At 34.2% G+C, this 22,508-nt stretch overlaps 1 protein-coding gene across 2 annotated transcripts in view; it reads left to right on the forward strand.

The window, feature by feature from the left end:
• LOC145292052 (syntaxin-6-like) overlaps window positions 1-22,508 on the forward strand; it is a 627,569-nt gene that overhangs the window by 246,786 nt on the left and 358,275 nt on the right. For both annotated transcript variants that reach the window (XM_080138080.1, XM_080138081.1), the window contains exon 2: window positions 10,862-11,029. In XM_080138080.1, coding sequence (XP_079994206.1) covers window positions 10,862-11,029 — 168 coding nt within the window. The remainder of the gene's footprint in view (window positions 1-10,861; window positions 11,030-22,508) is intronic.

Raw genomic sequence — 22,508 nt, forward strand, 5'->3', positions numbered from 1 at the left:
GTTCAATGAAGATGTTTCCGGCTTCAGAGCAAATATACTGGTTAATTGCATTCTATTGACCAAAGGAAATAATGAATCCATGTGGGCATTTGCCGGGATAAAAAGTATTTTAAAAAAACTTATGAGTGTAGACTGTTTTTTATCCTCTTGATACGCCATTGCAAATATTAATTCAACTTGCAATTATCAGCTAGTTCGTTGCATAATACATTTTTGGGAGCTTTAATATCGTTTTTATTTTGTCAGCGGGAATTTTTTTTGTTTTTTACTTGTTGTTTCACTACTTATCAACACCCAGAGTCCACTCACAGAAAAAGGTAGATGGTGATACAAGATCAGACACATTGGAACTCTGGTAGTGTTGAACGACTCGATAGGGATTTATTATTCACATTAGACTTGAAGACGACGATGTTATAGTCAGCCAGCAAGCAGACAAATAGTATTGCGTTCCACAGATGGGCAATTCTCAGAAACTCTGCTCATGGAATTTTCGTTTAGTTTTGAGCACAGATAGGAGTGAGGAAAAATGTTTTTTGGTTGCTGTAGCTGGGCAAGTATTTGCCTGCATCTTATCAGCTTTTTGAAATGTCCGGTTTTCTTAAAATATCTAGATTCATTTAATTCATGCCAAAATGTAGGGTTTTTTTGGGTTTTTTTTATCATATACACAGTTTTGAACATCTAGTCTCAACTTGAGGTAGCTGCTGAAGCCAATATAATGCAAAGTGTCAGAAATCGTTAATGAACACTTATACATAGTTAAAGATCAGCTTTGATGCATTGAAGAATATATAGGATCTGTCGTATGTATGTATACATACATACACACAAAATACATTTTGAATCCTAGAACAGTCAAGCTATGCCGACGAGCTGTAGTACAGAAAAACACGTGTTCGTAGATTGCTGCTCTGTGTGTATGTATGTATATATATATATATATATATATATATATATATATATATATATATATATATATATATATATATGTTCCTTTCATGTTACATCATGATTCCAGTAAACGGAGCAGCAACCGGACTTATGGAAAAGAATTTCAAAAACTACCTGGCAAATATACATAGTTAATCAAATGCTAGAGACGAACAATTTCCTCTAAAGAGAAGGTTAGAATCTTAAAACGATTTCTCAGTTGGAATGTTTGAGATAGCAGGTGAATATCTAGCATTTGGTAGGATGCCCCATCCTCAGCTTGAACAAAAAAAAAAAAAATAAGAAAAATAAAATAAAAATAGTCACTTATGGTGAAGTCTGTATCTTAGGATTTTATTTTTTTAAATCTTTCTCTAAAGCGACATCTCTTTTATTCACTTCTCACGTTAGTTGTGAGTTGCACGTGGTGTTTACTTCATACTCTCTTTATTAAATCGAACCATTAAACGTGCCTTTGATTGTGGCATACAAAATGAGGGCGGCTTTGATCCGTGTCTGCCTCTTTCAGAGCAAAGGTCAAATGCTAATGGGTTTTCTGTGCATTTGAGAGAACAGATACGGAAAGTGAGAATAAAAAATACTCCTTTTCTCCCCGGGCAGTTAAAGGATAACATAAGCATTCATCTTGAGTTTAGAAGCCTGAAGGAAATTGCAGTCAGAAAATTCCAACAAAATAGGCACAGGTGATGTACTTGCTGCTTCTCTACTTTCCTTTCGTTTCGCCTCAGGTAGTTCATATTAGTTTTCATTTTAAATGAGCTTTCTCTCTATTTCTCATCATCTATCTCTTGTTCACTCTCTCCCTTCCTACCTCTCTTTCCCGCTATCTCTTTCTTTCCCCTCTTACTCCCCCCACCCACTTTCTCTCTCCCTTTTATATAGTTTCCTTTTTTCTCTGCAACCTTTCTCTCTCTCCTCTTTCCATATCACCCCTTTCTATATCGCACCCTTTCCTCTCTATCTCCCTCTCTCTCTATCTTTTTATCTCCCTCCCTCTATCTCTCCATCCTCTCTCCCTGTATCTCTCCCTCCCTCGTCTCTCTTTTTCTTCCCCCCCTCTCTCTCTCCGCCCTCTCCCTCACCTCTCCCTTCTCTTCCTCTCTCTCCCCCTTCACCTCTCCCTTCCCTTTCTTTCTCTCTCTATCCATTTCTCCCTCTCCCCTTCTCTCTATATATATTTCTTTCCATTTCTCCCTTCCTTTTCTCTCTCCCTCGTTAACTGATTGTGAATCAATAACTTCAGCATCCAGCTTGGAAACATCTTTTCAGTTGAAACATTCTTGGCATTCTTCTACTGATTTGACTCTAAGAAAAAGGAATGCGTTCATCTACAGATATTTGGTTTTCACACACACAAAAAAAATGCATCAATAATACGGTTTCGGAAATTAACATTCTTTAAAATTAGGAAAAAAATATTGGCTTAAACTAATTTCTATTTATCAGAAGTCTGCATGTTGTGATGATTGTGTGAAATTGCAAATTATCGGGGAGTCTTGGGTTGACTTTTTACGTCTAAAGCACACACACACACACACACACACACACACACACACACACACACACACACACACACACACACACACACACACACGTCAAACTAATTAGCAATGTGACAGTTCTTCTAATGTGTCTCCTCATTCTTTCTTGGCTTGTGTGTGTGTATTTATACATACATATATATGAGTATGTGTTTATATATATTTTATTTATACATATATATACACACACACAAACACCCACACACCCACATATATATGTGTGTATATGTGTTTGTGTGTGTATATATATGTATATATATATACATACATGTGCGTGTGTGTATATGCATATATATATATATATATATATATACATACATACATATGTGTGTTTGTGTGGGTATATCTATGTATATATATATATATATATACATACATGTGTGTGTATAGATATACACGCAGTAGATTATTTCTCGAACAGTACAGTTTTGCATCACTTATGTTCCCTTACCAAGATTAAAAGCAACAATGATACTAAACCTTATGCTTTAAATCCTTATTTCAGTTTTTATCAAAATCAAGAACACGATTTTGATTCCGGAAAATGTCTAACATTTAAGCTTAACAGAAAAAAAAGAAATAAAATAAATTGAATTCAGACAATGGAGCTTAGTGTCTACTTTGCATTAAATTTAATGCAAATCTGAAATATCATTTCTGAAAGGGAAGGTTATACTCATATCATGCCATTAAAGACCATTTAAAATGTTCCAAAAATAAAAGTTTGGGTAATATTTATGATTTCTAATACCTATCGTTCATATTTCATTAAATTTTTTAAATTTTCACGGAATTTTCACTAAAGGCTTTCACCGTCCTTTCTTTCTTACCTCTTTTGCATAGTACCGAAATAAACTAACTACATTAGGATAACTTACATCAAGAAGCTGTGAAGCTAAATTCATAATGATTAGTTAATTACTTTAGAAGTGAATCCTGTATATACCAATATAAAAACATAACGAACTCTTGTCACCAATAATCTCTCAAGTCTGTTTTTTCGCTTTCTCTTATCCTCTTAGCTGGGCTTTCATCTCTCTCTCTCTCTCCTTTCATTTCGGCTTCTCTCTCCCTTCTTTCAACTGAACTTTCACATCTCTCTCTCCCTTCTTTTATCTGGGCTTTCGTATCTTTCTCTCCCTCCTTTCATCTGGGCTTTCGTATCTTTCTCTCCCTCCTTTCATCTGGGCTTTCGTATCTTTCTCTCCCTCCTTTCATCTGGGCTTTCGTATCTTTCTCTCCCTCCTTTCATCTGCGCTTTCGGATCTTTCTCTCCCTCCTTTCATCTGGGCTTTCGTATCTTTCTCTCCCTCCTTTCATCTGGGCTTTCGTATCTTTCTCTCCCTCCTTTCATCTGGGCTTTCGTATCTTTCTCTCCCTCCTTTCATCTGGGCTTTCGTATCTTTCTCTCCCTCCTTTCATCTGAGCTTTCACATCTCTCTCTCCCTTCTTTTATCTGGGCTTTCGTATCTTTCTCTCCCTCCTTTCATCTGGGCTTTCGTATCTTTCTCTCCCTCCTTTCATCTGGGCTTTCGTATCTTTCTCTCCCTCCTTTCATCTGAGCTTTCACATCTCTCTCTCCCTTCTTTTATCTGGGCTTTCGTATCTTTCTCTCCCTCCTTTCATCTGGGCTTTCGTATCTTTCTCTCCCTCCTTTCATCTGAGCTTTCACATCTCTCTCTCCCTTCTTTTATCTGGGCTTTCGTATCTTTCTCTCCCTCCTTTCATCTGGGCTTTCGTATCTTTCTCTCCCTCCTTTCATCTGGGCTTTCGTATCTTTCTCTCCCTCCTTTCATCTGGGCTTTCGTATCTTTCTCTCCCTCCTTTCATCTGGGCTTTCGTATCTTTCTCTCCCTCCTTTCATCTGGGCTTTCGTATCTTTCTCTCCCTCCTTTCATCTGGGCTTTCGTATCTTTCTCTCCCTCCTTTCATCTGAGCTTTCACATCTCTCTCTCCCTTCTTTTATCTGGGCTTTCGTATCTTTCTCTCCCTCCTTTCATCTGGGCTTTCGTATCTTTCTCTCCCTCCTTTCATCTGGGCTTTCGTATCTTTCTCTCCCTCCTTTCATCTGAGCTTTCACATCTCTCTCTCCCTTCTTTTATCTGGGCTTTCGTATCTTTCTCTCCCTCCTTTCATCTGGGCTTTCGTATCTTTCTCTCCCTCCTTTCATCTGGGCTGTCGTATCTTTCTCTCCCTCCTTTCATCTGAGCTTTCACATCTCTCTCTCCCTTCTTTTATCTGGGCTTTCGTATCTTTCTCTCCCTCCTTTCATCTGGGCTTTCTTATCTTTCTCTCCCTCCTTTCATCTGAGCTTTCACATCTCTCTCTCCCTTCTTTTATCTGGGCTTTCGTATCTTTCTCTCCCTCCTTTCATCTGGGCTTTCGTATCTTTCTCTCCCTCCTTTCATCTGGGCTTTCGTATCTTTCTCTCCCTCCTTTCATCTGGGCTTTCGTATCTTTCTCTCCCTCCTTTCATCTGGGCTTTCGTATCTTTCTCTCCCTCCTTTCATCTGGGCTTTCGTATCTTTCTCTCCCTCCTTTCATCTGGGCTTTCGTATCTTTCTCTCCCTCCTTTCATCTGGGCTTTCGTATCTTTCTCTCCCTCCTTTCATCTGGGCTTTCGTATCTTTCTCTCCCTCCTTTCATCTGGGCTTTCGTATCTTTCTCTCCCTCCTTTCATCTGGGCTTTCGTATCTTTCTCTCCCTCCTTTCATCTGGGCTTTCGTATCTTTCTCTCCCTCCTTTCATCTGGGCTTTCGTATCTTTCTCTCCCTCCTTTCATCTGGGCATTCGTATCTTTCTCTCCCTTCTTTCATCTGGGCTTTCGTATCTTTCTCTCCCTCCTTTCATCTGGGCTGTCGTATCTTTCTCTCCCTTCTTTCATCTGGGCTTTCGTATCTTTCTCTCCCTCCTTTCATCTGAGCTTTCGTATCTTTCTCTCCCTCCTTTCATCTGAGCTTTCGTATCTTTCTCTCCCTCCTTTCATCTGAGCTTTCGTATCTTTCTCTCCCTCCTTTCATCTGGGCTTTCGTATCTTTCTCTCCCTCCTTTCATCTGGGCTTTCGTATCTTTCTCTCCCTCCTTTCATCTGGGCTTTCGTATCTTTCTCTCCCTCCTTTCATCTGGGCATTCGTATCTTTCTCTCCCTTCTTTCATCTGGGCTTTCGTATCTTTCTCTCCCTCCTTTCATCTGGGCTGTCGTATCTTTCTCTCCCTTCTTTCATCTGGGCTTTCGTATCTTTCTCTCCCTCCTTTCATCTGGGCTTTCATATCTCTCTCTCCTATCATTTAGATTTTCCTCTCTCTCTCTCTCCTATCATCTAGATTTCCGTCTGTCTCTCTCCTATCATCTAGATATTCGTCTGTCTCTCCCTTTCTCTTATTTCGATATTCGTCTGTCGCTCCCTTTCTCTTATTTCGATATTCGTCTGTCTCTCCCTTTCTCTTATTTCGATATTCGTCTGTCTCTCCCTTTCTCTTATTTCGATATTCGTCTCTCTGTCCCTTTCTCTTATTTCGATATTCGTCTCTCTCTTCCTTTCTCTTATTTCGATATTCGTCTCTCTCTCCCTTTCTCTTATTTAGATATTCGTCTCTCTCTCCCTTTCTCTTATTTCGATATTCGTCTCTCTCTCCCTTTCTCTTATTTCGATATTCGTCTCTCTCTCGTTACTCTCTCTCTCTCTCCTTTCTTTCATGTAGGGTTTTGTCTTTCTCACTCCCCCTCTTTTTCTTATCTAGGTTTGTGTGTGTGTCCTCTTTTATACTCTTTATCTAGGCACACACGCTTTTTTCAAATATTTAATCTTTATATCCGTTTATATCTTTTGTCCTTCCATAAACACAGCTATTCTAAACTATTTAGCAAATATTTTCTTATTACTTTCTTTTCATCTTTTTAATATTTCCACTTGGAATTTTACATTTTCCAGTCTCTCATCTCTGGAAATATCAAACTTTTCTTTTGCGTTTTCTATCCTTGGAATCCTTTAAAGTGGAGACATACAGGCTGGCCTGTTCCAGGCTAAAGAAAGATTAAAACAAATTTCATTGATTTTGGTTATTGCCCATCCTCTGACCCCTACTTCTTACCACAATTGGCTTCAGACTCCAAATCTTACAGCTGACTACATGTTCCTCCCTAATCAGATCAGTCACATGGGCAGAGAAATGTTGGCGACAATGAAATGTTTGAGTTTGTTTGGAAGATGGGGGTGAGGAATTTTTGTAATGATAGCAATATTAATGTTAGCCTTGTTGTCTGAGAACTGGCATGTTTCGGCTTCAGAAAACTTTCATAACATAACTGCAGCAGCCGTACAGACTGACTCGCTGAAACCTCTTGAAGGATTACAAGATACTGTCCGCTTTGTTATTTTGATGTTTGTCTAAATTAGTTCGTGATCATTATTTTTTATGTGGACATCTCTTAATGCTCTAATTAAGGTAATTAAGCTACTCGTTATCTTAATTTTTATTTGTTTATTTACTATCTCCTTTCACGAGAAAGGGAGATAATCACACTTTTTATTTTTTTGTTTTGTTTTTGCACTCCTTTTTTTATTTTCGATAATTTAAAAAGCTTTGGCTTTATTTAGAATTCGTTAAATGACGATTGATTTATTTTTCAATGAATTTTCGATATCATCATACTACCACAATTGCAAAGAACTTTCCTTTTAGCCATTGTGTGTAGTATCAAACCGAACTTCTTTCTAAGAACCAAGAAATTGCTTCCTTGCAAACTACAACATGGTCATTTTCAAAGCCAATGTCAACATAGACTTGTCATAAACAGAAATGTTAAAATTCTGTGCGTTCCATTCATAATTCTCATAATATTCTTTATCATTTTAACTGACAATTCAACCATCTCATTAACTCTTCTGCTCTGTTAGCTTTTGGCTTTGATAAGCATGTATTTGATGGTGAAACCTTTATTTTGAAAACATTTTGGAGTGTGGAGTTACTTCTTAGTCACATTCTGAAGTGGTAGTACCTGTCGGGATTCCATCTAGGGGTTAAATAGAATATCTTAAATACTGAAGATAAAATTAAGCGTAATGCTTACCACGTTATGTCAAACAGAGCTTATATATTTTAATTCAGTAGAATGCAAACTTTACAACATGATTAATATTTTGTAATCATGCCCTAAAAATCAACACTTAACAATATTTCTTCATATGTACATGTGTCAGAACTTTATTATTACAAAAGAGTAAAATGATTTTCCTCTTCAATATCAATGGCAATTCAGATAATTTCCAATGAAAATATTCACAATCAATTCAAAAACAAAAAGTCTAAATGGATGGACCAGGCTCTACACTTTTTTCTATAAGATGACAGACTTGACATGAAGTCAAGGAATATTTCCGGATCGGATCGATTTAAAGAGCAGCCATTAACATTAACTTCAAGATAGTTTGTAATCGATTTTTTTTTTCAAAAGATTCGTTTGGAGAGATTAAACCTTATGTAATAAAAGTATTTATATATATATATATATATATATATATATATATATATATATATATATATAAAGCGCCCTTAGTCGTTGTGTTCTGTCAGTTTTGCCGTTCGGGTTGGCTATTTCATAACGATAATGATCTGATATAAAACAACGTGTCATCTGGGTCGTAACTCTAACGCTTGACATTTTTCATTTCCATTTTTTTAATACGTTACGAGAATGTGGGGAGATACTGACAAATATATATATATATATATATATATATATATATATTTGTGTGTGTTCTAAGGGTATGTTGAAAAATCAAAATACTATATCATAATCATAAAAATGTGAGAGCCAAAAAAAATTATTTTAAACGAATCTGTGATGTATAGTAATATACAAATAATTCATTAATATTAAGAATTTGAAAAATAAAATCTTTTACCAAAATAATTGAATTCGATATTAAATCAACCTAAAAGGGTTGATATGCCGTAAAGAAAAAAAAAACTCCGTTCTTTCTTTGAGTTTCAATGTGTATAATTTCCGAAATGTGGTATTGTTCTTTGCATGTCTTAAACTATTTTTTCAATTTTGGTCGCTGTCATTTTAACAATGCTTCAACCATTGTCTTCTCTCGCCTTCTTCATGCGCTTTTGTTATAGTGGATTAAATAAATGTTACTAATTATGACAAAATATGACCAAAGATGGCTGAAACGTAAAAATGGTGGCAACCAATACAAAGAAACCCGTTCAAAAAATGTAAATATTGTTTTTCTTTAAGTACCAATGATATATACTTTTTACTTTTTTTTTCTTGCTTTCCGGACTTCAGTATACAACCCCCCCTCTCTCTTGTTTTCTCTCTGTGTACTCTCTCCCTCTTTTTCTTTGTGTTTTAGGTTTCTGCCTCTTTCTCTTCTCTTCTTCCTCTTCTCTACCACGGTTCGCTTTTACTCTCTCTCTCCTGAGGTTTCTGTCTCTTTCTCTTCCCTCCTCTTTACCAAGGTTCTCTTGCTTCCCCCACCCCCACCACTCTCTCTCATGATTAAACCTCTTCCTCTTCCCTTCTTCCCCTTCTCTACCACGGTTCGCTTTTACTCTCTCTCTCTCTCTCTCTTCTGAGGTTTCTGTCTCTTTCTCTTCCCTCCTCTTTACCAAGGTTCTCTTGCTTCCCCAACCCCCACCACTCTCTCTCATGATTAAACCTCTTCCTCTTCCCTTCTTCCCTTTCTCTACCAGGGTTCGCTTTTACTCTCTCTCTCTTCTGAGGTTTCTATCTCTTTCCTTCTCTCACTTCAGGTTTCTATCTGTTTCTCTCTCTCCTTCTTCTCATCTGCATTTTCTTTCTCTCTCTCTCTCAAGTTTCTCTCTGTCCCTCTCTTCGATCAGACCGTTGTCTGTCTCTCTTTCTCCTTTGGTTCGAACTTCTACAGTTTTCTTACTCTCCATTTTCTTTAAGCAGATTTTGTCATATTTTATATGTTTGTTTTCTGTTTAAAATTTCCCAACGTTCAATAAGCAGATATGATGAGATGAAACTAAAATAGAAAAGTTTTTTCTCAACTGCTTGCCTCCAACTGTACATCTTGTTGAGTGCAACTGTCGACAGCATGTCTTTGAGACATTCCCATCTTAAATGGTTATCTCCTTAATGAAATCGTGGTTTTTTTTTTTTTTGCCTTTGTTTTCATGGCATTTAAGAAAAAATGCTTCCTCTCAGTTCTATAGTTTTAGCTTTAACATGCAAACATTTATTTGAACATCATTATCAAACTATTTTATGAGTGTGACTTTAATATTAATTTGGTAAAGCTTTTAAATAGGATTGTGGAGTCAGGAGATATAAGCTCTAGCACTGACTCCTAAAATTAAAAACAAAAATTCAGACTCTAACTCCTAAAATTCCCCCAAAATTCAGTCTCCGACTCTTAGAATTTCAAAAAACTTTCGATATGTTCAATCCCGAGCAACGCTGTGTCTTTCTGATAATTATTGATAAACTTTAATTTTTATTTGAAAGTGTTTTTGTTTTGTTTTTTAGGAGAGGGGGATAAATTATACATACACGAAAAACGGATAGACGAAAAGTACAAATGAAATCAAATAAATTTATTGCATTGTTTTTTTTTATTATTTCTAGAGGATAGTGTATTACATAATCATAATTCAGCCATTAGTGCATCTTAGATTTATCCAACAGATAGTTGAATTGTTATGTTATACTCATGTTGCCATAATATCATTGAATGTTTCAGACCTCCATCATTTTCGATGAATAAAGTTATTATCTGAAAATAGTATCGGCCTACTTATCTATCAGTGAATTATTCTTAAATTATTATTTTAATTATTTACTATTAATCGAAATAAAATAATTTGTCTCATAATTAGATGAGTATAGAGATAGAAATGAAGGTGTTGCTTAGTTGTCCAAAGCATTATGCGTGAAAAATTGATAAATTGTTCGGTCATTTTGTAATTTCTCATCCCAAATGGTGAACAACTCTGACGTCAATTAATCGACTTCTATCATGTTATATTTTGGATCCATTTTATAAAATAACAATTTATTATTCGAAAATATTTTTTTCTTCAATTTTATTATGAAAATAATTAATTTTATAAATTTATGAATGGATTTAAAATATAACAGAATATGACCCTTTAAAATAGCAGCCGATTAAGTGTGTAACAGTTGTCTGTCTGCCATCTTGGATGGGAAGCTACAAAATATTTAAATCTGAAAATTTCCGAAACCTAAGATTGTCGTATTTTTTTTTCTTCATCGATTACAGCCAATTAACTGCAGTTTAAACTTTTATGTGTCTCTAAACACCGTATTTAAATGTATTTATTTTAAATTATTAACCTTTTTTTTTTTTTTTTCCTCTATTTTTCAGTGAAGTGCAGAAAGCAGTTCAAACAGCTCAGGGTTTGTACATGAGATGGTGTGAACTGCAAGATGACCCCGGATCTATTACCAAGGAGGAACTTGATTGGACCACTAATGAACTACGCAATAGTCTCCGTAGTATCGAGTGGGACCTGGAGGACTTGGAAGAAACAATAAATATCCTTTTCTTCATCTTTTGTTTTTCGATTCCATTACGTTGTATGCTTATTATTTCATCGTTATGGAAATCAATTGGAATTCCTTTTATCTTTAAAACGAGTAAGTTCATCTTTTTATTATAATTATTATCCATTCATCAATTTATGCTTCATATATTAATAAATTAACCAATATAGTTGTATCAATTGCTTTATTTATAGATGAGAATGCTCGATATCCTGGAAGAGCTTATATAAAGTTTTGACATAGAGATAACTCTGTCTTCAATATATATATATATATATATATATATATATATATGTTAGAAAGATATACGGTAAAGTTACATAGGAACTTTATTAAATTATCAAGTTTTAACTTTTATTTTATTGTTTTTTTTTTCTGGCTCCTGTCTCTTTTATCCACATTATATTACTCTCCCCACCTCATTCCACTTAATATAATTTTTTTTTTTTTTTCAATTCTAATCTGAATGTTTTTAGAGTCGATGTCTTTTTTATCCTTTTCTCCTCTTCTGACGACAAGCATTTAGCTTTTAAATGCCATGACCTAAAGAGGTTTCTCCATTATTCCCCTGTCTGTAACCCTAATTGACTTTATAAAGTTGTTTTGTAACTCTACTCTTTATCTTTTTAAATTAAAGAACTTTTTTTACCCAAGTAGGTTTGGCTTATCATTGAAAATTTATTCTTCAACTTAATTTTATTATATATATATATATTGTCTGATTGCATAATGATTTAATGATTGGTAAGTGAGTATCAAATCATTATTTACTGTGCATATAAGCCCAACATGAGAATGAGCAAGAATCTTGAAATGTTTTTCACCTGGTATTTCATAATAAATTCATCAATTTTAATTTGTTGTACCATCATGTAACTAAAGCTGATTTGTGCAAGTTGAAAATGTTAGTGATTATGGTCAATTTCTACATGCATTGAAATAAAGCAGGAGATCGCTGGTTTTCCAGTGAAAAAAAAAAAAAATGAAATAATACTCGTCTACAGATACTTCTGTTGAAAGATGTTATTGTAAGAAATAAATAGTACTGCAACTCCTCGTTTTATTTATGAAATCGTCCACTATTTGGGGGCTTTTTTCTTTTCTTTTTTATTTCGAAATATGGTTATGATGTGTTCTTAAGAATGCCTTCATTTGTTGCTGATTATGAGAATTAGCAAGAACACTTTGTGTGAGCATGGAACTATTATTAACAATAGAAAAATTATAACTTTAAAACAACGATATTGCAAATAATGTAAATCCGCCATCTTCGTTCATTCTGTTTGGCAGGAAGAGATAACCTTTTTTTTATAGAGTTATTTCTCTTTATTTTCGCTAATAACCCCCCCTCCTTTGAAATATGATGCTTGTACGATGTTTGATGCAGATCTACTTGTAGAGTTGAAGCTGGTTTGTACTTTCGCCCCATCCGTCTAGTTGGACCTTTCTTATGATACTTGCTTCCCTTACTGCACGTTGCTTGAACACTTTGGGGGTAATTTAAATGTGTTCAGTAAAACATTAAAAGAAATGGTTGTCATTTGGTTGTCTCATTGGAAGGTATGAGTGACGAAGTTGATTTGCATGTCTGACCCAAATAGATGATTGTACATCCACATCATAAATTACATTATCAGAACGACGTACTATGAGACTTTGTGTCCATTTTTCTTTACCATTGCAGTAGTATTTTTGTCAATACAGGTTGTCCAGGTAGGAATTGACGATCTTGCCATTAGCCTCCTTGACAATGATAATAGGTGCTGCTCAGGACGAGTAATTTGTAGACTGGATTACTCCTACTTGTTGAAGGCGGTCTAGTTCTTTTTCCACTGTAGCTGAAGACTGGTTTTGCATCTGACTTTAGTTTTAAAGTTACGTTAATTTTAGTATAACATCTAAGACCGTCTTGAAAAACATTGCTGAACTTTGCCTCAAGTGTCTTCTTAAAATGTGTTTCAGTATCTGCTGCAGCAGTAATATGGAAAAAATTGAAAATTGAGTTTAGGGGAACAAGTTTTTTCAATAAAATTCAAACCCAGAAGATTCAGTGTTGATGCATCAGAAACATAGCACACACCTGAAAATATTATTCTTTAAAAGAGACATTACATGTTAGCTCACCAGTTAGTTGTGTCTTGTTTCCCGATGCACTGCAAGCAATATGAGTTGTATTCTTAAGAGTTTGTTTTTCCAACATCTCCCATGTTTGATGTGAACACAAGTGATATCTGAATCGGTATCGGACTGAAAATTTACTGGCTTGTTGTTTATCTCAGCAAGTATATATTTCCGAGATTCAAAATTTACGTTAAACGTGGCAAAAATTGAATTTGATGAGAATTTCTGGAAACATCTTGGCGTTTTTATGTGGGTTTTATCTCTTGGCTGGGAAGTATTGATCTTGGTACTGTTACGGTTATTTTTTTCACAAAATTCGTCTTTGTACCCGCAACGTGAACAATGTAGACATGTGTGTTTTTTTAAATGTGCAAAAACGAATATATTGCATTTCTCCACATGACCAACAGGGTGTTGGAGGGTTCTTTCTCCTTCCAGTGGGAAATGTTCCTACTGATTTTATATTGCTGAAAACAGATGGGATAATAGAATATTGTTGTTGCACCATTGTAGTGTCTCGTTTAAAGGTTATTAAACGTTGACATTCTCTGGTCAGAATTTTCAATGTTATGTTTTTGTCTTTTTCCAACATAGACAATAGAGGTGTGTGTGTATGCCAGCGTCATCTAGAGATTGTAATCTTTTGATGAAAATGAGGCATTTGAATTGATTCTCTGTCAGCGATTTCAGCCGAAATTTTTCACATTGTACATTTACAATTCCAGTATAAATAACAAATTCATTGATATCACTTTTTTTTTTTATTATTTCCAGCAATTACAGCAGATGATAAATAATGATAACTTACCAAAAATTCCGTTAACTGTGCTACAGTTTCATTAAATGTGAAATCTTCTGATCTTTTGGGTAAAATAAAATTTATATAGCGTTGGTGTTTCATTGTACCAAGTTTTCGAAGTAACAAACGCAATTCCCAGCCATCATCTTTCCCACTAAATTCATGTTGGAAAGTGTCCTTCCAACGGTTTAGATCAGGATTAAACTGAAATTCAGTTATTGTATTTGCTAGACTATCAAAAGAATTCAAACTTACGATTGCCGCCATCGAGAGTTGTGTTTGAAATTGTGTTAAAGTCTCAGTTAATTTGTTTTGTACCTGTAGCAATTGTTCTTGTTGGCTTCTAAGGATTTTATCTAGCATATTAGGATTCATGACGAAAATAATTCAGTTTTGATATTTTTTATTTACGCATAAAAAAATTATTGCGGAAAGAAAAAGAAATTATGTTAGATTTTTTTTTTAAAGACACCATGTGGTTACAGGAAAATATTGTTTTTAAATCATCAATTATCTTGACCACATCACCAATTTATTGTGTTCTTAATAATGATGCCATTTGTTGGTGGTTATGAGAATTAGCAAAGGCACTTCGAATGAGCATTAAACTATTTATTAACAATAAAAAAAAATAACTTTACATGAACAATATTGTAAATAATGTGAGTCTGCCAAGGGGAGACAACTCCATTCGTTTAGAGTTATTTTTGCTTTATTTCTGTTAACAGGTTAATATATTGTTATATATAGGTTTTTCTTTTTTTCGTCTGGATTTGAGAATTTTCAGTAACTCCTGTTACCCTTTTCAACCAAAAATCAATACATATGCCCGTTATTTAAAAACATATCGGAGAGTAACATTGCATTGTTTAAAAATTGGTCTAATTATTTTTATTTTTTGTTTTATCTGTCTGCTCTTTTTTTTACACATGTAAGGTTGAAAATACAATTCATAATATTTCTTCACAAATATTTCTGTTGAAAAATATCCTTATAAGAAAAGCATGGAAAATAATTACATATCAAAGTAATTCACCGTTTTGTATATGGGTTTGATCCACACACTATTCTCTTGATTTCAAACAAATCAAAATGTAACGTGATTATTCCCTTTTAATTTTTATATTTTTTTCATGGAATTCGATCGAGGCAAGGCATGAAGCCACTTCATGTGAGAAACTAAAAATAAAAAAATTGCAAGGTCAAAAACTGATGTTTGATCGATAGATTCTGACCCAAAAAGAATAATTCTTCCCCGTTTGTCAGAAACCTCGTTCATGGAATACGAAAATTAAAAGACAACATGAGGGAAGATATACATTTCTACTTGGCCTTTTGGCCAAGATCAAAGTTAAATTTTACATTGAACGCTGGGGTTATTAGTTAGATTAGGATCCACAGAGTGATTGAGGTATTTTGGTAAATGTTGCCAGTCAAGAGTAAGACTTCAAAGTCTCATCTGTTACATAGTCAAAAAGACCCTGTACCCTCCCCCTCCCAATTTCTTGTAGGGCCTTGTGCCTAATTTTGTTGAATTGAATTTTTTGTACGTTTTTTTTTTTATGTTCAATTTTTTCTTTCTCAATAAAATATATAAACAAGATCAAAGTGTAGTATCTGTTTTTCAGATGCTGCACTTCCATTTCTTGTTCTCCTTCGGTGGAGGATCAATCCTTCACGACTGAGACAATTTTTTATTTTTGTACCTTTTCTCCACGTTAAAAAACGACCCTGGTGTCTAACTCTGTCCCGTGGGGAGGCATAGTAAATAGGTACTCTATACAACTTGAAATAAAAATCCATTTGTTTTATTTTGCTGAGCAAATACTTAATTTTTCATATAAAAATTTATAATTTTTTAATAGTGAAAATGGGTTCATTGCTATTATTTATTCACAAAGAGTTCTCACACAAATCATTATCAGTGATTACTTACAGGCAATAACATGTAGTGTTCCTTGGAGTCTGAATGACAGCAAGGCTTCCTTAGATTTGCAGTATTTTCTGCTTCCTTTGAAAACAGTTGCAAATCGATTTGTTTTATTGCAGCAGTTGTTTATTATTGATTTTCTCTGGAATCTGAGTGTCAATAAGCTTTCTCAAAGTTCCGGCATTCTCTGTGCCAGTTCAGAGGATGAAAAGACAACTGAGGAAGAGTACGATCCACAACCATTTTAGTATAGGGTGAGTGCAAAAAAGAAAAAAAAAATACCACTCATGAAGACGCTGATAAAATATTTAATAATTTAGCAATTGCTTTAATATTTTTGGAGTTATCAAGAAGATTGAAGTAGATTAGTTTCAAAAGCGCCTTAGGCAGTTCAAGAAAAGACAAAATCGATGGGGGACTGCACAAGCTCACTTCAAGATAAAATTTTGATGCCATCAATATCCAGACGAAAAAAAAAAATCCTAATAAAACATTGTCATTAGCAAATCAACTATACTTAGTTCTATAGCATTTAGTTATACACTAACTAGCAGGGAGATCTGACGTTGCCCGGGATTAAATGGTCAATGAAAGTTTCATACTCTCATATTTTTATTGTCGTTGAAATTAGTGAAATCTCCCATTTTTCAATCAAATCAATTGATTGCCTGCTCTAGTTTGGGACCCATTGTGGTGTATTGAGGAAACTTTACATGCCTCCCTGTAGTGACTTAGTCTACAAAGACATTGTAGTCTACATTGCACTGTAGAGAACCTACTGTTGATTTTATAAAAATTTATATATATAATGGCTTGAATTGAAGTTTAAAATGAAAAAGTCAATTATCATGCTTCACTTGTGCTCTAAACAAAAACATTCATTTCGAAGTGCCCCTGTCATATCAAAGAACCTACTGTTGATTTTATATGTCGAGCCTTTCGGCTTATGTGGTAATAAAACTTCTGAAATGCACTTGTGATGTCAGACTGTTAAAAATCGTATGTTCCTTTCATCAGATTTTTTTTTTTGATTATTGATACTTATTGAAGACATTCTGATACAAAACTATACTAAGAATACTGCCACTCACATAAAGTACTTTCGTGTGAAATTTCATAAAAATCGGCCCAGCTGTTTTTGAGTTCATAGAGAACGAACTCATGCACACATCCACAGTTCCATTCATATGATAGTACAGATATTGCTAAGAAATGTATGAAACCCCAGTTTAAACCAAATCAAATTTATTAACATAAAACACTGCCAAGTGCAACAAGCAATGTAAAAGGACAGTGTCTGTATGCAATCTGAATGTTAGTTGAAGACGACTTTAAACCTAGATATGGTAGACATTATCACGGCCTCTTCTGGTAAGCTGTTCAATAGAACAGAAGCATGGACAGAGAATGCTGCTTTTTTTTCTATTGAAATGAAAGCGTCTATCGTTAATGTTTTGCTGGGTTCTGTAGAGACCACAATTTGACACTAAGGTGAAAAACTTCTTGAAAAGTAGATTTAAACATCTGTTAATGATGTATGATTGGCGTCCTCCACTACTTAAGTGACAGGTTATACGGCATAATCATGTTGACACTCTGGTTCTCGTTAGTGACACTGAAGTTAAGAAATGTTGAGCCTGACCAGTACCAGATGGGTGACCATTTGGGAATGCCACGTGCTACATGTCGGATGAGCTCGACACCCCTCTACAAGAACTGTAAAAAGCTAATGTTGTCATGGGGAATATACAAGCCACTGGGGGCTGTTTACTAATTTGGTATTCCAATGAAACTTGTTTCTTCAGAGGAAGCAGGTTCAACCTGCCTAGGGTAAGTGCTACCAGAAAAATCATCCAAAGATTCAGTGACCAGAGGCATCCAGAACCACCTTTTAACTCTTTGGATGTCTGCAGGCTAATCACAGCTTCTGACAGCTTGTTCCACGGTGCAGCTACAGACAGAAAGCCATTGATTTGTACTGAAAAGATAGCAAGAAAGACTCTTATTCATCTCACCACTTATGGTAGCGATAATAAAATGGAAATATCTCTAACAGAAAAAGAATAGTTATCTCCCCTGGTTAAACAAGTAATGTCAAAAGAGAACAGATCCAAGATGGCGGACTTGCATGAGCAACAATAATCGTTTTTTGTATAGTTATCACTTTTTCTATTGTTTCATACTCATAGAAAATGTTCTTGCTGATTCTTATAACCAGCAACAAATGACGTCATACTCACGAACACAAAAGACTGAATCATAGCCTGAAGCATTTAAGGAAGTTAATAATTCACCCTCGAAACTGGTAAGATCAGTGACTTGTTTTCAATTATACACAATTAGCTGCTCATACTCGGCGTTGACTAGGAGTCATTTTACTTTTGTTAATATATGAATGAAATGATTTTTTTGCCTGTTAAAACTTTTATTTAAACTGAATGAAAGTTTAAAAAAAAAAAAAATGATTTTACTACTCCTTTAAAAATCAAAATTAATTTTTAAAAAAATCGCTCATTTATTTTTTCCCTTCCTCTTCTGTCAATGTAAAAAGTCGACCGCCATGTAAAATTAGAATAAATGTAAAAAAGCATTTTGTAGACTGAAACTGACTGGAATGGAACTTCAAATCACATGTTAGCAAGCGTATGTCTCATCATTTTGCCCATGACGCCAACGGGTGATAAATGATGCTATGAAAACGTTGTATAAGTAGATCAAATAACGTTCAATTGAGAGAAATCACTTATCAAAAATGTAGAGAAAGGCTATTAGCAGTGAGATTTAAAAAATTGACTCCAAATAGATTTCTTCAGTGTCATTGGTGGCAGAAAGAGGACTTAGAACTGTAACAGAGTTAATCCGTTCATCTCTCTCTCTACAAGTGACTAGAAAGTAACTCCCTATACTTGAAATTTGTTACTGACGTATAATTCTTATAAGAAATAAATACAGAAGAGAGAAAGAGTTGTGAGGCAGCCCCTTTTTTCTTCTAGTCCTTATATTCCATGAGTAATATTTTTGACGATGGGAAAAGGTGTTGACTCATTAGTAAAAAAGAAAAATGTACCTTGTGAAATTAGTTGATGCGGTTCCCAGGCGTCTTGAAATGCTAGTGTCGAATGGTGGCACCTGTATTGAATTCTGAATAAAAACTTATGCTATACACTTTTATTATACTTCTTTTTCTAAAAATTATATTTCAGTAATAAATTACAAGCCTTTAATAATAGGAAATTACTTTCAAATCACCTTGTATATTAGTAATGAAAACAATAAAATATTGATTTGATTAGATATAAAATTAGAGATGAAATTTTGTTTTTTAACAACATTAACCAATATTTCCCAAAACTTTTGTTTTTATAAAAGAAAATCCATCATTGAATATAAGTATTGTGTTCCGGCATTAAATAATCTTAAAGATGTTGATATGCCGTAAAACAAACAAATCAAACTTAAATGACATTAAGTGGCTTGCACTTTTTTTTTAATTCAAATTCTATTTCAATAATAATAATAATAATAATAATAATAATAATAATAATAATAAATGGATTGACCTTTCCTTTGGCTACAACACCAAGATGTAGGGGAAAGCGCTACTCCTTTTTCTAAATTGCTTCACTTACCTATGTTACTCACTTTATAATGCTGAATGTTTAGCAAGAAGTTTTTGTTATGACTGAGGATTGAACCCCGTTCTACTGGTTCATTAATGAAGACTCTTAATATGCTAAATGAGTTAGTAAATAACACAAGATTGACATTTATTTAAACCGTTGTTGAACTATAGATGTCTTGAATCGCAGAAAGATTGGCTAGTTAAGAGAAACTTGGAAGCAGAAGTGTTAAAGTATAATTGTACAGCGTAGAATTTTAAGACAGCTGACTCACAGTTGTAAGGATTGGTGAATGAGCTTGCAAAATGTTTAAAAAAAAAAGTGTATTAATCCGGGACAAAGTAAAAGTTATGTTAAATAGAGAGAGAAAGAAATTCAACTGACATCTTAATCTTTATTCTTTAGTGGCTTTTAGCTTTGGTAAGTGTTGATTCATTAGTAAATAGCAAATAAAATAAAGTTGTAGGTATACTGCTTATATCTGATTATAAAAAGGAAAAAAAAAAAAAAAAAAAAAAAAACGGTTGATGCGCCATTAAAGTCGACAGACGAAATCATTCATGTAAAAAAAATGTATAATTAATTATTAAATATCCGATGAATCTCAAAGGTTTGTTTACAAGATTGATTGCTTTCTTTTTTTATTTATCTTTTTTATTGATGTGTTAGGTGTAATAGATTTATTAGCCTTCATGTCAGGGTTGTTTCCAGTGCACTTCACCTAAAAACTTGTCTTGTCCTGTTTTATTTCTACTTTCTGTCTGTTTTTTGATTATGCTTAGCCACAATGTTTTTCCCCCCCCTTTAACGCTTGTGGTATTGATCGTAAACATTAATTACACAAAAAGTGCAGTGGAATTAAATGTAGGTTTAGAGTTGATAACCAGCTTGTTTGCACTAATTGTAAGATAAGGGAGATGGATAAGAACCCAGATGTAGAAAATTATATTTAGATGTCGAAGCCATTGAGGTTCTCCAGAGATTTTGTTACCTTGGTGATACCATTGGAACACAGGCTGACGCTGGTGTTGGTGCGGTTGCAAAAGCTGGGAGCAGATGGAGTAAGTTCATGCAACTTCTATTATTACTAAACAGCAAAACATTACCACCGTTAACCAAAGGAAGAGTCTATCAGGCACATGCATGTAGCATGATGATGCATGAAAGAAAACTCAGGCCAGTGAGATTTAAGGACATGCGTTGCATGGAGAGGAATTATATATGTGATGCGAGTCTTGAAGGCAAGATTAAATCTGATTACTTCAGAGCAAGATTAAATTTGTATTAAGGAGTGTGTTCAAAACAGGAGACTGCGTTGGTATGGTCTTGTTGAAAGAATTAATAAATTTTGTGATTAGATGTAGAACAGTTAAAGTGGCGAGGTCAGTTACCAGGAGAAGACAAAGAAATACAGGAGGACGTGATAAGAATGGATTTGGGAAAAAGAAGAATAACGACCTAGACTGAAATAAGTTAGTTTAAAAGTCCATTTTTAAAAGACGTCCAACATATGCACATGTATACAAAACAAACGTTAAACCGTGAATGATTGAAACTCCAGATCAATTATTACATATTGAAATTGTGTGATAGAAATACTAAATGCAAACAAGATCATGTGGTTATCTTTAAATGGTCAGCAGTTAGGTTTGCCAACTGTTACTATTGACCAACTGCTTATGTCTCCAGAATTCCTTGCACTAAGGAAATGGTAATTGAGAAATGTTAATAAAATGTATGTTACAACCAACCATTAATCAAATTGGCTGCTGATGGTTTGTAGCGTTGAATAAAATCATATTATTAAGAGGCAAAAATGCTCGTCTAAAGAACTAACAAAACTTTAAAGAATAATTACAAGGGCAGGTGATTTTGTTGTGGTTCTGTCAACAAATTAGAACATTATTATATATATCTTTTTGTTGTGATCGTATGTTTCAAATGACATCTGTGTGTTCTATTATTAATGAACAAATCTAGAAAACAAAAAACACATGATTCTGCATGATTATATAACCAGGATATAATGTAGATGTTTAATCGAAATGTTCCACTTCACCCCTAATAATGTTTCAATTAATGCCATCCACTAATATCATTTACCGATGTAAAAAGAAAATACACATTATTTTCTGTCCAATTTCAGTCATTTTCTAAAAATAAATGCACAAAATCATTTATTAACTGTGATAAATGATTATTTCAAATAGCATGAGAGCTACGAAGACGGGAGTAGTACCATTAAAACAAGCGACATTTTGTATGTGTATGGGGGGTAACTGTTTTAACAGCGTTGACAACCACAGCTCTCCAAATTATAGAGCCATAGTAATCTCTGGAAGACAAATTAAAACAGCAGTTTCCTGTTGCTTTCCGTCTTGATTTGGGGGGGGGGTATCTCCCCCTTCCCCGTTAGTTAAACACGTCCCCAGATACCAACCTGGACATTTTTTACAACATACAACGTCCTAAATGTTCATCCATCTGGTACTGGCCAGGCTCATCATTGCTTAACTTCAATGATCTGGTGAGAACTGGTGAGTGAACGTGGTTGTGCCGTATATCTATCTATCTAGCAACTTTTAAAAATGGTTCTATTCCTAAATTACTACATTCAATCTTTATAGTTATGATAATTCTCCACTTGTTCATTTGTTGCGTAATTACAGGGGTTGCCATTGATAATTCTGAAATATGAAAAAAATATATATATAATAATAATAATAATCCTGCTATGCCCGCCAATACTTTATGTATCCTGCATAAGTTTAAATGCAAAAAGTTAAAAAATATATATATATATTACAATCCAAACAGCTTTTATTTGAATCATTAATACAACAGAATCTTTTGAAATACTGTACATAAAGTAAAAAGCAAAGACTTAAACGCAGCCATGTTCATACTTAATTTGCATAACTAATTTTTAAACAGTTTATAATAAATTAATGTTTAGTGGTATTCATTTGCAATCTTATTGTCCTATTTTATTATATAT

This window comes from Euprymna scolopes, chromosome 13 (assembly GCF_053919585.1).
Source record: "Euprymna scolopes isolate OS-2025 chromosome 13, ASM5391958v1, whole genome shotgun sequence".
NCBI classification, from domain to species: domain Eukaryota; kingdom Metazoa; phylum Mollusca; class Cephalopoda; order Sepiida; family Sepiolidae; genus Euprymna; species Euprymna scolopes.